The 16,698-nt window shown below is 50.6% G+C and overlaps 1 protein-coding gene across 1 annotated transcript in view; it reads right to left on the bottom strand.

The window, feature by feature from the left end:
- The window catches only part of IQSEC2 (IQ motif and Sec7 domain ArfGEF 2), a 47,358-nt gene continuing 30,660 nt past the window's right edge, over positions 1-16,698 (bottom strand). The window contains exons 5-14 of the mRNA XM_037734592.1: positions 14,760-15,655; positions 13,201-13,362; positions 12,593-12,715; positions 11,468-11,634; positions 8,179-8,318; positions 6,650-6,775; positions 4,127-4,226; positions 3,116-3,277; positions 1,191-1,364; positions 1-54 (exon numbers count right to left, since the gene is read on the bottom strand). Coding sequence (XP_037590520.1) covers positions 41-54; positions 1,191-1,364; positions 3,116-3,277; positions 4,127-4,226; positions 6,650-6,775; positions 8,179-8,318; positions 11,468-11,634; positions 12,593-12,715; positions 13,201-13,362; positions 14,760-15,655 — 2,064 coding nt within the window. The 3' untranslated portion in view covers positions 1-40. The remainder of the gene's footprint in view (positions 55-1,190; positions 1,365-3,115; positions 3,278-4,126; positions 4,227-6,649; positions 6,776-8,178; positions 8,319-11,467; positions 11,635-12,592; positions 12,716-13,200; positions 13,363-14,759; positions 15,656-16,698) is intronic.

Genomic DNA, 16,698 nt, shown 5'->3' with positions numbered 1-16,698 from the left:
TGGGGGCGGAGGTGGCATCCTCTGGTGAGGGCGTGGACTGCTAATAACAGACCCCTGGAAGTGGGGAGGGGGAAGTCAGGCCAGGCTAGACGCCCTAAACCCTCAGCCCTAAATTCCACCCCTATCCCTGAGGGCTGAAGCTGGGGAGACAGCGAACCCCAAGTTGTAACAAAAACCAAATCACGGTCCTGTACGCGTATGTGGAGCTCCCCAGCTTGCAAAGCTCGACTGTCACATCCACATCTCAGCTGAGCCTCAGCTGGGAGAGGAGGAATTAGCGGCACCTCCTCCTCATCCCCATTTTGCAGGCGGGGAAAAGGTTAAGCCTGGAGAGGCAGAGTGACTCGCCCAGGGTCTAAGAGTAGGACTTGGAGGTAAGAGCTTCTCGTGGCCCAACTCCAAGGGCATCCCTACGCGCCGTTGGCCCTGGGGTTGAGAGGGGGCACGGGAGAGTGGAAGACAGACTGAGAGACAGGCAGAATGAGGACAGACAGAGTTGAGGACAGATGGAGAGAGTGGTTGGCTGGGGGAAGGCAACTGCACAGTTCCCAGCAGGGAAGAGTGGGGAGCAACAGGTCCCCTCCTCCTCTGGGGCTCCATGGCCGGGGCAGGGCTCATGCAGAGGACGAGTGGGGCAGGAGCTGGCACTTACTTCGATGGTGCTGTCCAGCGATCCCACGCTGTTACGCCGCCCCCGCTTCCCTGCACCCACAAGCAAGGAGCCCAGCGTCAGAGCAGCAACCCCCCCTCCCTACCCTGCTGGGCTCCAGAGCTGGGCACCAGGCCTGGGCCCCTCCAGGGGACAGACACCCCATTATCCCTTTCCCCCATTGAAGAGGGGGAGGTGGGAGGAGGAGAGGTAGAGAAAGAGGAGAGAGAGGAGGAAAAGATGGAGAAGGAGGAGAGGCAGTATAGGAGAGACAGAAGAGGGAGAAGAGGAGGAGAGGTGGAGCAGCCAGAGAGGGACCAAGACTGTGGCCCCACTTCACACTCCCTGGCCCAAACGCTGGGCTCCCCCTGCTCTGACCTGGCTCCCAGGCCCCCTGTGGCACAGCGCCCAGGGCTCTGGGTGAAGGCAGGGTGCGTGCCTGTGTGGCAGGTGGAGGGAAGGCTGGCAGCCAGTGACAGGAGGCAAAGAGGACACCCGGTTCCATGTCTCCCCAGCCAGGGCAGGGGCCCAGAGGGCTTACCTGCATCAGAGAGGTCTCGCAGGGAACTGCTGAGTGCGCCCCGTTTGAGCCCATCGCCTGCCCCGTAAGTGTCCTCCAGGCTACTGCGGGCCATCGTCCCATTCACTGAGTCCTTGGCCCCTCCGGGCTGTGAGGCATTAGGCCGCATCATACCTTTCTGCTTCTCCAGCTCCGCTGGGTGACAGTCGGGAAGACAGGGAGCAAAGGTCAGGAACAGGAGTGAGAGCCCATCTGACTGACCCTAGCCCTCCTTCCGCGTTCCTCCTCCCTCCCTCTGTCCCCAGGCTTCCTGGTTTGCCCCTTGGACGGCTAGCACTTGTCTCCCCCCAAACTGCAGCTCCGTCGCGGAAGCACCCTCAGTTCCCAGCTCCCATCTTGCACCCTCCCTTCCTGCTCAGCCTTCCCTTCACTCCTCTTGGTGCCTGCTCTCCCTGTTCCCTCTCCCTTCCTCTCACCCTTCTGACTTCCCTCTCATGCCCTCTTGCAGTCAGGTCTTCCAAAGCACCCCTGCCCTTCAAAATAGAGCTTCATGGCAGATGGTTCACAGTAAGGACGGGAAGGCCCTTCTAGCCTATGGCAAAGGGCAATCTTTCCAGAGTTTGCTCAGTTCTCAGATACCTCGCTCCAGAGTAGAAGGGCTCCTGGAAGGGCAGGAGCAGGAAACTGACAGGAATCAAATTCTCTATCACGTGCCAGGCAGTATGCTGGGCGCTACACACACTTGATCTCTCTCAATCCTCACAACAGTTCAGAAGTCAGTATTAGCATCCACATTGTGCAGAGGAAGAAACTGAGAATCCGAGAAGTCTTACAGCTTGCCCAGGGTCATACAGCTGGAAATGGCGGAGCTGACATTCTGGAAGCAGGTCTGCCTGATTCCAGAGCTTGGGTGCTTCTGGCTTCCTTACAGCCCCACCTCCCCACAGAGCTCACAGAAACACGTGTCTACTGGCCTCCTCTCGTCTTGGGCTGCTAATCCCTCTCTCAGGATTTCCCCAGCGTCTCAAAGGATCTGGTGAACTGAAATTTCTGTCCCTGCCTCGCTGAGGAGTAGAATGGCCCTGGAGCTGTGAAGGCCTCACCAAGGAGCTGTCCGCCGCCTCGTCTCTCTCTTTCTGTCTGCCTGCCTCTTTCTCCTTAACACCATGTTACTTAACTGTGACTGCTTAGCCTGGAGAAGAGAAAACTTGGAGGGCATTGGGAGGAATGAGATGTAATCACTATTTTCCATTTTATATATATATATATACATATATGTATGTATATATATATATACATACATATATGTATATGTATATATATATGTGTATATGTGTGTGTGTGTGTGTGTGTGTGTATATATATATGTATATAATCAAAATGACTTGGTGTGGCCCCTGGGGTTTGAGAGGATAGGCCAGTGAGACTCAGCTCAGGAATTGATATGTGGGCAGAGGAGGAGAGAGGGTGGAAAAGGGAATACAGATTTTTTGAACACCTAAGATGTGTTGGGACATTTCGGCTACCTTGTCTCATTTCATCTCCATGACTCTGTGAAGGAGATTTCGTTACTCCAATTTTGTGTAGGAGGGAAATTGGGGCTTGGTGGGTTAGGCAATTTGCTCCAGTTCACCCAGATAATGAGTAGCATACCTGGGATCTAAAACCATAGTCCTACCTCCAATACTCTGATTCTTCTCCCTGATACCTTTCACTAGAAGGAATAGTTGGCTCATAATTAGAGTTTGGGATACTAATGGGGCTGGGAGGTAATGAGCCCCTTGTCACTGAAAGTATTCAAGCAGAGGCTGAGGAATTCTTGGAATGAGGATAAGAAGGTGGGACAAGCTAACCCTCAACTCTGAGATTCTCAGAGGATAGGATTCCTCGTTTCTGCAGGGTGCTGTTTCAGGAGAGCGGGGAGGAGACGTAGCTGGGCTACTCACACTCCACACGGTATTTCTCCATCTCCTGCACTTCCGCAATGGACTCGCGCAGGTCGGATGTGAAGCGCAGCCGGTCCTGGAGGCTGGGGGCGTTGAAGATGATGAGGACTTTTCGCTCCCCGCCAGGTACTGCAGACAGCAACTTGATCCCAAACTGGTAATCTGTGGAGAAAGGGGAGACTGGGCACCTCTGTTGGGATTGGTGCAAGGTGGCTCATACATGGTCTTTTTTTTCCTGAGACAACATCTCTCTATCACCCAGGCTGGAGTGCAGTGGCGCCATCATGGCTCATTGCAGCCTTGAACTCCTGGGCTCAAGTGATCCTTCTGCCTCAGCCTCCCAAATAGCTGGGACCATGGGCACACACCATGTGTGCAGATAATTTTTTTTATTTTCAGTAGAGATGGAGTCTCACCATGTTGCCCAGGCTGGTCTCAAATTCCTGGGCTCAAGTGATCCTCCTGCCTCGGCCTCCCAAAGTGCTGGGATTACAGGTGTGAGCCACCACACCTAGCCCATAAAATAATTTTTGTACTGTCTAACTCTGATCATGCCTCTTCTCTGCTTGAGCATCTTTAGCAGCTCCCCTTTGCCCAAAGCCCCCAAACCCCTGGTAGCTGTGGCCCCCTTACTCCCTGTACTGCAGGATGTAAACTCATGGAATTCTGCATTGGTGTCTCAAAACCCTTTCCTCCTCACCTCTGCCTCAACTCACAATGCTTCTGCTTCCCAGAATGCCACCCAACAAAGCTCCTCCTGGTTCATCCTTCAGAGCACAGCGTGATCACCATCTCTTTGGCCCACCAGAGAGCACATGCAGTGTGGTTCTCTGCAAGACCATGAGCTTACCAGGGGCTAGACCCAAGTGATACTCCACCCTCGCCTGCCCCTCATCCTGGAACCAAGTAGGTGCTTTGGAGACCCTTAGCCCTGTTGTAAGGAACTCCAAAAACTGGAGCTGGTATGAATGAAGGAGACTCTCAGGAGGTAGGATCCAAGAAGGGACTCACATGAATTCTGGAAGAGCTGCATGTGCATTTCCACGAGTGGGAAAGACTGACGGAAGCTGTAAGTCACCAAGATCTTCTTCTTCTGGAAAATTTTGGTGACCTTTGGCAGGGGTGGGAAAAAGAAAAGAGGCAGGGTTTTGGGTGGGGAATTTCCATGTGGCACCTATTTCTGGCAACCACTCTCCCCTCCCACCCCATTAACAGACATACACACACAAACACACATACCCACAAGTTGGGGAGAATGGAAGCTTGAGGGAGAGAATGAGAGACATTGAAGAAAACGCAAGTTCCTGATGTAATGACTATGCTCCACTTTTTACCACATTTCCAGGAACTAACTGAATCCTGCTCCCTCCAGGAAGTCAGCTCCAACATCCCACAGAGATTTGTAAACCCCTTTTCTGAGCTCCAGAATGGGGATTCAGTACCTTTCCTTTGTCAGGCGCTATGCTAGTCCTCTGAGTGTGTGATCGCCCCCTGCTGGACTGGAGGGCAGGCGTCTGGTTGTTGGGTTCTGTCACCCAGCCCCACCAGAGCCTGCACTTAACGGCAATCTCTGCCGAACCTACGTAGAGACTTAACAAGTCTTCCTCTCAACAACCCAATGTCTTTGTCGAGTACTTAGGCACTCTGGACTCAACTAACACAGGCTGCAAATATCTCAGGCGGTCTGCAAGTGGCTCGTAAAAGGAAATGTTTTGATTTCAGGGTGGTTAGAGTCAACAATGACGCAAAGCACTTTTTTAGGTCCTTTGGGCTGTGAGCTTCCTGAGAACAGGGACTAAGCCTGATTCATCCTGACATACCCAGTGCCTCGCATAGAGCTGGACACACACCAGTGTGAGTACCTGAGGGATATCTGCACATTGATTGTATGGGCCAGGTACTCCTTGGGGTAAGGCCGATTCCACATACAACCTCTTATTTCATTTCATCCTCCTGACAACGCTGTGAGGTAGGGGTCCATTTCACAGAGGAGGAAACTAAGGCTCAGAAGGAGCATGGAAGTACTTCAGCTAAAAGCAGCAATCCTCAACTGCAGGCAATATTGCCCCCAGGGGACATGGAACAATGACTGGAGACAATTTTGGTTGCAGGGTTGCTACTGGCACCTAACAGGGAGAGACCAGGATGCTGCTAAACATCTTACAGTGCACAGGACAGTCCCTGCAAAGAATCATCCAGCCCGAATGTCAACAGTGATGAGACTAGGAAACCCTGCTCTAAAGGAGGGAAGACCACAGACGAAACAGGACCGCTGTCCTCAAATCCCTGGAGAGCTGTCTTGGAGCAGAGAGACAACACTTGTTCTTCGTGATCCCAAGGGTGGAGTGCAGATGGTTGGAAGAAACCCACAGGGAGATAGATTCTATCAGTCACAGCTGCCTTAGACAAAGGCGGCTTTCTGTCCCTGTAGTCATACAACCAGTGGGCCATCTAGGTAGTTGGACCCTGAAAGTCCCTTCCAAACTGCAGAGTCCTAAGAGTCCCATCCCTAAAAGACAAACATCTCTACTAGTAATGAGCTCAGTTTTAAGAATCACTTCAAGCATTTTTTTTTTAAGACAGAGTCTCACTCTTGTCTCCTAGGCTGGAGTGCAACGGCACGATCTCTGCCCACTGCAACCTCTGCCTCCCGGGTTAAAGTGATTCTCCTGCCTCAGCCTCCACAGTAGCTGGGATTACAGATGTGCACCACCACGCCCAGCTAATTTTTGTATTTTCACTAGACACAGGTTTTGCCATGTTGGCCAGGCTGGTCTCAAACTCCTGACCTCAGGTGATCCACCTACCTTGGTCTTCCAAAGTGCTGGGATTATAGGCGTGAGCCACTGCACCTGGGCCAAGCATTTTTTTAAAATTTTGTTTTTATTTTTATTTTGAGACAGGGTCTGGCTCTGTTGCCTAGGTTGGAATGCAGTGGTGCGATCATAGCACACTGCAACCTCTGCCTCCCAGGCTCAAGTGATCCTCCCGACTCAGCCTCCCAAGCAGCTGGGACTACAAGCGCGCACCACCACGCCTGGCTAATTTTTGTATTTTTCGTGGAGACAGGGTTTTGACATGTTGCCCAGGCTGGTCTAACACCTGGGCTCAAGTGATTCACCTGCGTTGGCCTCCCAAAGTGCTGGGACTATAGGCGTGAGCCACACCACCCAGCCCACTTCAAGCATCTTGATTACTGAAGGTTTCCAGACTGACCCCAAGGGTCGCAGATTCACCCTCCTTCCTCAACCCTATGGGCTACTGAGGTAGACAGGGATATTTCCCAGGTTGTAAGTCTGTCATCTCCCTTTGTCCTCATATTTTCTGCCCCTGTGTGTCTGTTACTACCTCCAAATGCATCTTTGAGGAAAAGGAGGGGTAGAGAAGGCCTGGGTCTTGCCTGAGACCACACAGATGGCATGGCAGAACACCATGCCTGCCACACTCCACACACCAACATCAATGTGGTTCACATCTGACTCAGGAATCAAGCTCACCATCTCCCTCCCATCTCCTCCCCCACAGTGCCCATACCACAAGGAGATCATTGAAGAGGAAGACCTCCCGCTGATGCAACCCTAGCCTCTGGGGGCGGTTTGGATCTGGCACCTCGTAGAGCTGGCAGCAGCAAACCAGTCGACGGTGAGGAAGAGACAGGACCTAGATGGGCATGAAAAAATACGTGTCAGCAAGGCCAGCCCATCAGCTTCAGGTCTCCTGGCATCTTAACTTTCAACCGAAAGTTTACCTCCTATACATGTGTGTCACTCTGACACAAGGGATATCAGCAACTAAGGCCTAAGCTTTTCTGCTACCTTGCCTTTGTCCCTCTGTCTGGAATGTCTTTCTTGCCCAGCTCTGCGTGGCCATATTTCAACTCCTCTTCAAATTTCAATCCCGGCCGGGTGCAGTGGCTCACACCTATAATCCCAGCACTTTGGGAGGCTGAGGCGGGCGGATCACCTGAGGTCAGGAGTTTGAGACCAGCCTGGCCAACATGGTGAAACCCCATCTCTACTGAAAACACAAAAATTAGTTGGGCGTGGTGGTGGGCACCTGCAATCCCAGCTACTCAGGAGGCTGAAGCAGGAGAATCGCTTGAACCTAGGAGGTGGAGATGGCAGTGAGCCGAGATTGTACCACTGCACTGCAGCCTGGGTGACAGAGTGAAACTCCATCTCAAAAAAAAAAAAAAAATTCAATTCCAAAATTGTGTTTTCCAAGAAGACTTCCCTGATTTCACCAGGCTGAGAATGGCTTTTTTCTCCTTTCTCATCTCCTAAACTGGACCATTAGGCAGAAGTATTATAATATATGTGTCTTTGTCTCACACTCTAACTGGTCTGTGAGTGCCCCCAAGGACAGAGGCCACATCTGATTCATGTCTATATCTCTGGTGCCCAGTAAGATGCTGGGCTCAGTGGAATAGCATCCACAAATGTTTGTAGGCTAAAATATTAAAGAGTGTCCTTTTTTTTTTTTGAGATGGAGTCTTGCTCTCTCTTCCAGGCTGGAATGCGTTAGCACAATCTCAGCTCACTGCAACCTCCACCTCCTGCGTTCAAGCAATTCTCCTGCCTCAGCCTCCTGAGTAGCTGGGACTCCAGGCACGCACCACCATGCCCGGCTAATTTTTGTATTTTTAGTAGAGACATGGTTTCACCATGATGGCCAGGCTGGTCTGGAACTCCTGACCTCAGGTGATCCACCCACCAGAGCCTCCCAAAGTGCTGGGATTACAGGCATGAGCTACTGCACCTGGCCTAAAGTGTGTTCTTGCTTTGGTTTTCTGCTAACCATTAGCTTGACTCTTCACTTGGGATGGACAGGCAAAGCCCGAGGTGAAAAGGATGCTAATATTTATATAGTACCCACTATGGGCCTTGGAATGTGCTAGATGCCTTCACACAGAGTGTCTCAATCTGCAACACAACCTTCTGAGGAATGCATTATCACCCACTCCGTATTGCAGATAAGGGGCTCAGGGAGGTGCAGTGACTTACCACTCAGTGGCAGAGGCAGACCTGAACCCTGGCCCCTCTGCAGCCTCCCAAGGCACTCACCGGTTTCTTTCCAACAATCATGCGCTCCACAGCCTGCACCTGGGACACGTGGTCATCATTGGTCCGCAGTTCACGCCCCTGGATGCGCTGGTATATGCCCACCAGAAGGTCTCTGGGGATGTCTTCACCATTGTCAACCCCTGGGGGAGGGAGTAACACAGAGATATGTCACACAGTTATGGGCACTGCATGGTAGGGGTGCTCCACAATCTCTACACACAGGCACAGGCCATGATAGGACTGAGGGTCAGTGGGTGCCCTTAGCCCCTCAGCCAGGATTGGGGCATGGAGGGTGTCCTTCAATGCAAGAGCCAGTTGCTGTCTTCCCCGGGGTGAATTCTTTTCAACAACTCAGAATACACTGAAATTAAAATAATCAGTTACTATTGTTTGCCTTCCTAATAAGCAAAAATAATTTTAAATGAAATCCAGTGCTAGTAAGAGTGCAGGGAAGTGGGCATGTATGGTAACGTAACTCTTTTGGAAGGTAATTTGGCAAGAACCTAAATGTTAGTACCCAGTGATTCCTCTTCTAGGAATCTACCCTAAGGAACTACTCAGAAATATGTGCAAGATGTATGTACTACAAGAATGTAGGGCAGGCGTGGTGTAATCCCAGCACTTTGGGAGGTCGAGCCAGGTGGATCGCTTGAGCCCAGGAGTTCAAGACCAACCTGGGCAACATGGCAAAATCCCGTCTCTACAGAAAATGCAAAAATCAGCTGGGTGTGGTGGCGCACACCTGTGGTCCCATCTACTTGGGAGACTGAAGTGGGTGGATCACTTGAGCCCAGGAGGCGGAGGTTGCAGCAAACCATGACTGCACCACTGCACTCCAGTAACAACAACAGAGCAAGACTCTGTCTCAAAAAAAAAAAAAGCAGAGCAAGTCCCTGTCTCAAAAAAAAAAAAAAAAATACTGTTACTTATGGGAACAATTTGAAACAACCTAAATTTTAAAAATAGAAGAACAGGTAAGTATAGTATATCCATTTAATAAAATAATGCACAGCTATTAAAAACTTGACATTTACAAAAACATTTCAATAGCATGAGAAAATTACAGTAGCAAGTGATGTGGAATGAGTAAGATGAATTGCATGTATGGTATGATCTGAACTATATAAAATGTTATGTATGCATGGGGGAAAAGATTAGAATGCACCAAAACATTAACTATGATTGCCTCTAGGGGACGAATTTTGGGTGATAAAGAGAAATTTTCTAATTTTCAGAATCTTCCAAAATTTCTGAAATAATTATGTGTTACCTTCATTTATTTATTTATTAATTTAATAATTAGAGGGGAGAAAGATACACACACACATATGTTGAGAGAGAGAAGGAAAAAGAATGGATGAATGAATGATGGCAGGATTCTAGTAGACAGCTCCAAATGGCCTCTGATCTAACTCCGTCCTCCCATGCTCACCATCCTTCTCCACTTCCGATTGCTAAGTGAAACCCACTCACCCTTCTCTCTAAATACTCTGCTAGAGAAAATGTTTTCTTTGCAGGTTGTGGAGTCTCACACCTGTAATCCCAGCACTTTCAGAGGCCGAGTTGAGGCAACGAGTTTGAGACCAGCCTGGGCAACACAAGAAGACCCTGTCTCTACAAAAAAATTTTAAAATGAGCTGGGCATGGTGGCACATGCCTCTAGTCCTCGCTACTCAGGAGGCTGAGGTGGGAGGATCACTTGAGCCCAGGAGTTCAAGGCTGCAGTGAGCTGTGATCGCATCACCGCACTCCAGCCTGGGTGACAGAGTGAGACCCTGTCTCTAAAAATAAAAAACAAGAAAAACAGGAAAAAAAAAAAAAGAGAAAATGTTTCCCCCCTTGGAAATGAGACATCTCCTCCTTGGACAGGTGCTAAAGGAACGTCCTACGTCGCACTGACTTTCTTACCATAGCAGCCTCAGCTGCGAAAACCCCGACGGGCAGCCAATTTGTCTTGTTTTCGGTTTGCTTTTTTTTCTTTGCCTCTATTTTCCTCTTTCTTTTCTGTTTAAATAATCTTAACATCTGTACCATTTTTAGTAGGCTGCTCTTTGGTGATAGGCAGGGCTTGACATCAGTAGAATAAGCAAAAAGAGCAAGGCGACACTTTTCATCTGGCATTCAAGTCCCTCATATATTGGTTCCAGTGGACCTTCCCAACCCATCAGTGACCTGATTCCAATTGTTTTTCTTCTTCTTCTTCTTTTTTTAAGACAGAGTCTCGCTCTGTCACCCAGGCTGGAGTGCAGTGGCGCAATCTTGGCTCACTGCAACCTCCGCCTCCCGGGTTCAAGTGATTCTCCTGCCTCAGCCTCCTGAGTAGCTGGAATTACAGGCAGGCACCACCATGCCTGCTAATTTTTGTATTTTTATAGAGATAGGGTTTCCCCATGTTGGCCAGGCTGGTCTGGAACTCCTGGCCTCATGTGATCCACCTGCCTTGGCCTCACAAAGTGCTGGGATTACAGGCATGAGCACCCAGCCCTCAATTGTTCCCTAAAGAAAATAAATGTTCCTGCCTCTGCGCCTGTGGTATTCTCACTGCTAAGTAAGCTCTCTATCTCCATTGTGTCACCTTCTCCATGTCTTCAAGACCCACCTTAAAATACAAATGCTGCCTCCTCTGGGAAGCTAGGTAGAGGTGGGCTCTCCCTCCGTTGAGCTCTGACTGTACTTTCAGCCTCTCTGATGTCACTGTTAACTTTCTGTCTTATGTTAGTTATCTGGGTACCACAAGTCAGCCTCTCCCCGACACGGAGAGCTCTCTCAGAACAGGGACTATGGCAGACCCCCCTCCATTGTCCTTGGCACCCATCAGGGGGCTTGGCACACACTAAGTGCTAAGTGTTGACTGACTGGCTGGTTGTTTGGTTGAGTGATAAATGAATGCATGAATAGAGGAAAAGTTACCTAAAATAATTAAATGAGTCCTCGGGGGGTATAAATAAGAGACGGAAAGAGGGAGCGAGGAAAGGACAAGTGAATGACTGAATGAATGAATCAGAGTAAGCTTTGTAAGAGTCAGGACTTTATCATGTTCATTGCTTGAACCCCAGGACCTAGAAACCTGGTACACAGTGGAAGCGCAGTAAATACTCAGTACAGTGGGCAAATGACGAGTTGAGAGAATTAATAAGTGAATGTCCTAGGAACATCCAGCCAGGGCAGAAAGTGACAGCATCACAAATTAAGTTCCAAGGAACAGATGGGATATCCTGCATCCTTCCCCACCTTACCCCCCAGTTTCCCTTCCCAGGTGAAGGGCAGGAAAAGCTGATAGGGAAGTCACCTCTCAGGTTCTTGATGAAGTCATCTAGTTTCATCTTTCGTTCAGCCTTGACGCTGGGACTGTACATGTCGGTATTGAGGAGGATGATGGCAAAAGCAAGGATGAAAATGGTGTCTGGGTTCCGGAATTGGCGCACGAGGGCTGGGTTACAGACACAGTACCGCTGGCTGTAGGGCAGGAGGGGTCAAAGCCAGATTCAGGAACCAGCCATCTCTGCCTACCCACCATCCACCCAGTCTGGCACCACCAATCCTTTCCTGGAAGGAATACTTCCTTGATCTCTGGGTCTGTCCTCTTCAGAGCGTCCCCTAGACCAGCATGTAAAAATCACAATCGCTACCTTTTGCAGAGCTCTTCCAGGGGGTTTATGTACATTGTTTCACGTAATCCTATCATAATCCTGAAAGGAAGTTACTGGCAGTCCCATTTTACAGATAAGGTGACTGAGGCTCAAAGTGGTAAGGTAACTTGCCCAAGGTAATAGAGCCAGTAAATGGTGAAGCCGGGATGAAAACCCGGATATTTCTGAATGCAAAGCAAATCCTTCTCCCATTATGAAAAACAAGTTCTCAGCAACTCCTGTTTCTCTTCTAAATACCCTAAAGTGGCGGAGCCAGGATTTAGACCCCGGTCTAAATCCTGATCTCCAAAGCCTTTATAGCAGAGTAAAATGGTTAAGGACATGGATGGACCATGGACTCAGACGCATACAAGTTCAAATCCTGTATGACTCTGGGAAAGTTACTTAACCTCTCTAAATTCCTGATTTTTCATCTGTAAAATGGGAATAACAATAGAAGCGCCTACCTTATGAGGTGGTTGTGACTATTCGGTGAAATAATCACGTAAAGCGCTCAGCTCGGAGTACCTGATACCTAGTAAGCACTCCATGAATGTTAGCTGCTATTGCTGATGTTGTTGTCACTTATCGAATGCCCCTGTCCCGGGGCTGAGCTAGATACCTTACATGCACTACCTCTGATCCTCACAATTGCCTTGCAAGATAGGGTTTATCATTTCTGTTTTATGGTGAAGAAAGTATGAGGCTCAGAGAAGTGACTTGTAAATAGTATATCGATGCCCACAGGAGGGAGGGGCAGCTTTGCGAGTGGGAGGCAGGCACACCTGAAGGCTTCGATGAGTCGCTCCACTTTCTGGGCCTCACCCTGAACCCGAATATGGGACTGGAACTTCCGGAGTGCATCATCCAGATCCATGGAGGAGAAGTCCATCTCATCCACCACACAGCTAAAGAGCAGAGAAGGGGGTGTGGTGCTTTCAGTTCCTCTGCAGAAAACCTCTGACCCACCTGGATCTGCTCAAATGGACCAACACCCCCATTGATAGACTCCCAAATTCAGGACCTGTGGCCCAAGCAAGTACACATGAAGACGGAATGTTTGAAATTGAATCCATCTCAGAAAATTGAGGCAAGGCACGTGGTCACTAAAGGTCCTTTCCATCAAGCCACTCATTTCAGAGATAGGAAAACTGAGACCCAAAATAGGCCACAGGATGAGCATGTCTTGCCCAGGGTCACCCAGAAGACTTTAGGAATAGGGCCGAGCAAGATCAGACCCCTTTGGGGCAGACAGGGTACGGGAGCAGGAAGGTCTATTCATCCTGTTTTGAAAAGCTTATCTGTGCCAAAGGGACAGGCTGCCCCCTTCCTCCCTCTTGCTGTCCTTTTCCAGGAATCCCTGGCCCAGCCTGCCCCATCCTGGGGTCCTCACTCCAACACGTCTCTGTTGAACTGCTTCTGCCGGTTCCCTAGGAATTCCCCTATCATCTGCCGGCTGAGGCCTTTCCGCTCCAGGATGAAGTGAGCCACTCCCACCGGTGTGTCTGACAGGAAGCCCCGCTCGATCAGATACTGGATACCCTTCTCTGGCTTCCTGTAGAAAGAGGGGAGGTCGATGAGATGACTGTCCTCCTGGAACTGTGCTCTCTGTCTCATTTGTTGAACTAATTTCGGGCCCAACTAACTCCGGCCTCAGAGGACCAACGAAGTCAAATACATCATTTGATCTAATCCCATCATGGCACAAATGGGAAAACTGAGGCCCAGGGAGAAGAAGCCACTTGCCCATTTCAAGGAGCTTCAAAATCCCAAGGTATCTTCAACCCAACATCCCCCTTCACTGGAGCCACACCACAATTGAAAGAGAATCAGAATCTAATGAGAGCCTGCTCTATGCCAAGAGCTTTGATATTTCCAGCAAGAACAGAGGAGCGGGGCTGAGTGCCTTCCCTCTGAGTCACAGACCCTCAGAGTAGGGAGGAAGTGAAGAGGTTACTTTGTTCCACATCCCACATCCCACTCAGGCAGGTATCAACAACTTTCTCTGAGTGTTTCTATAGACAAGGAGCCCCGTAGATTTCCAGAGAGCTGGGTCAAAATCTGGGCCAAAGCTATCCCATATTCAGAAGCCCAGAACCTTAGGACCCCACGAGGCTAAAATTTGGAAGAGACCGGTGCCACAGGCGTCTCAGATCCATCACTTCCCACTTGTATGATTTTGGACAATTCCTTTTACTTCTCCAAGCCTTGGTTCCATATCTACAAAACAGGGACACTACTGCTTGCCTCGTGAGCTATTGTAAGAACTAAATATAGGTGGCAGTGTTTAATAAGCTATAAAGATGTAAGGCATTCGAGTAATGGCTTATATTACATCTAATGTTTTCTAATTACATCTAATGTTTTCCAATTATTTTCTAATCAAATGTCACACTCCCACCTCACTCCTAAGCACCTGGCAGAAGACCAGGCACCTAGAAAGAGCTTAGTCACAGTCACTAAAGGGTCCAGCACACTACCCTGCCCCCAACACCTCTCACATACACACTCTGCTAGTCGGTAGATGGAAAAACGGAAGGGCAGGTGAGTAACACTCCTTGCCCAGGGCTGTGCAGTGAGTCTGGCCAGAGGCAGACTGGGGAGCCAGGTCTCCTGTTTCCCAGACTAGGGCTCTTTCTACACCATATCACCTCCCCTCTAAAAAGGGAAAGCGGGGAGGACAAGGTTCAGATTCCATTTAGTGGGGTCATCTCACCCAAGATCACACAGCCAGCCAGAGGCAGTACCAGGACCCAAGCCCAGATGTGTTAAAGGGCTCTCTACTCTGCAACCCTGTTGCCAATCCTCTTCCCTGAACTCTGGGGAGAAATACGATTCCACAAAATGAGAGGATGGCAGAACTGGGATCACTGCGTGGAGTTCTGTCCCAGGGATCCAAGTGCCCATGGCACAGTAGGAAGGGGCGAGCAGGCTAGAACAGGGAGCACATACTTGTTGAAGAGGTTGAGGCCGATTCGGTAGTGCCGCCTCTGGACCACGTCATTGTTGAAGGCTGGCGAGTCCCAGCTGTGCCTCGTCTCCCGCTGGTAAGTCTGCTTGCACAGGCCGGTGGCCGGAGGCTCCCTCAGGCTGTCCCGAGAAGAGGAGCCGGAGCTGCAGTTGATGGTCTCATTGGAATTGCTGGAGCTCTCGAGGCTCTCATTATCGCCACCATCAGAGTTCTCGCCTGCTGCCTCGCACTTCCCCAACCTCCGACCCCCAGCCACACCACTGGGCCCAGTGCCACTGTTGGGGGCTGGGGGCAGGGGCCCTGGTGGGGCTGGGGCTGGGCCCTCAGGGGCTGGGTAGTGGCGGTGTGGGATCGGGGCCCTGCCTGGTGGCCCCTTGTGCTTCAGGGTCCCATGGGGGCTGCAGCCATCAGCCTCATACACCAGCTGGCGGTGGACAGAGCCGCGATCTGAGCGGTCACTCAGGTCCACGGAGCTGTCACTAGGAGGCTCAATAGTAAGCAGGGGAAGGTGGGCGGCCCGCAGCCGGAAATCCCGGCACTCCAAGCACCCGGGGCCCCTGCGAGTGCCTTCCTCTCGGCTACCATCTTCCCGGGTTCCTGATGGCACTGGTGGAGGAACTGGCGGGAGAGGGGCTGGTGCCCAGAACTCGGGCCGGCCCTGGGGTGGGGGTTCTGTGCTGGGCAGTCGCTCAGGGGATTGTTGGGTAACTGTGTCATCCAGGTAGAGGGGAAGGTCACTGAAAGATGTGGCTGAGCTGTCCTCTTGCTGTTCCTTTGACTCCCGCTTCTCCAGCTGGGCTGACCCTGGCTCCTCAGACATGGGTCCCGACGGGTGGCAGTTCAGGGCTTCATCGATGGATTCAGCCAGAGACTTTACCTGTGCAGAGGGAGGGAGGGGAGAAGGGAAAGAGAGAGAAAGGAAAGAACGATAAAGGGAAGAATGTTGGAAGGTGGGAATGAGGGAGGCAGGGAAGGGAAAAGTGGGAGTCTTCCTGGTGGGTCAGCCAGGAGGGTGGATTCCCCTCCCCCAGCCCTGACAGGCCTTCTGTGGTCTGTAAAATGACTCCCAGGGAACCACTGTGAGCTCACAGGAGCTGGGACTAATGCCCACAAGTTCCCCACTCAGCTCACCCCCCAATACCTCCTTTGTGTCCATTTAGACCCAAGCCAAATGTTACCTCCTCCTTGATTCAAGCCACATTCTTGCCTGTGCCATCCCCCAGGGTAAACCCAAATCCCAGCTTCCTCTGTGGGAATTCTCTTAGGAAATCCATAATATTTGACCTTGAGCATCTGGACCACAACTTGTAGTGCTCTCTCCCTGTGGTATCCAGACTCTAAACTGGCTGCTAATGATCCCTACCTCCTGGTATTCACACCCTAGGGTACCACATTGTACCAGAGTTGGTCTGTGTGACAAACAGCATATGGCAGAAGTGAATGTATGTCACTTCTGAAATTAGGTTTCAAAAGCCCGCAGAGGCTTGGCATCGTGGCTCATGCCTGTAATCCCAGTGCTTCGGGAGGTTGAGATGGAAGGATCCCTTGAGCCCAGGAGTTTAAGAGCAGCCTGGGCAACATGGTGAGACTCTATCCCTACAAAAAATAAAAACATTAGCTGGATGTGGTGGTGGTGACACACACCTGTAGTCCCAGCTACTTAAGAGAATGAGGCAGGAGGATTGCTTGAGCCCAGGAGTTCGAGGCTGCAGTGAGCTATGGTCACGCCACTGCATTCCAGCCCAGGGAACAGAGCAAGACCCTGTCTCTAAAATTTTTGTTTGCTCGTTTGAGACAGAGTCTTGCTCTCACCCAGGCTGGAGTGCAGTGGCATGATCTCAGCTCACTGCAACGTTCTCCTCCAGGGTTCAAGCAATTCTCCTGCCTCAGCTTCCCCAGTAGCAGGGATTACAGGTGTGC

Source organism: Cebus imitator, unplaced genomic scaffold (genome assembly GCF_001604975.1).
Source record: "Cebus imitator isolate Cc_AM_T3 unplaced genomic scaffold, Cebus_imitator-1.0 Scaffold640, whole genome shotgun sequence".
Classification (NCBI taxonomy): Eukaryota; Metazoa; Chordata; class Mammalia; order Primates; family Cebidae; genus Cebus; species Cebus imitator.
This window is presented reverse-complemented; position numbering and strand designations above follow the sequence as displayed.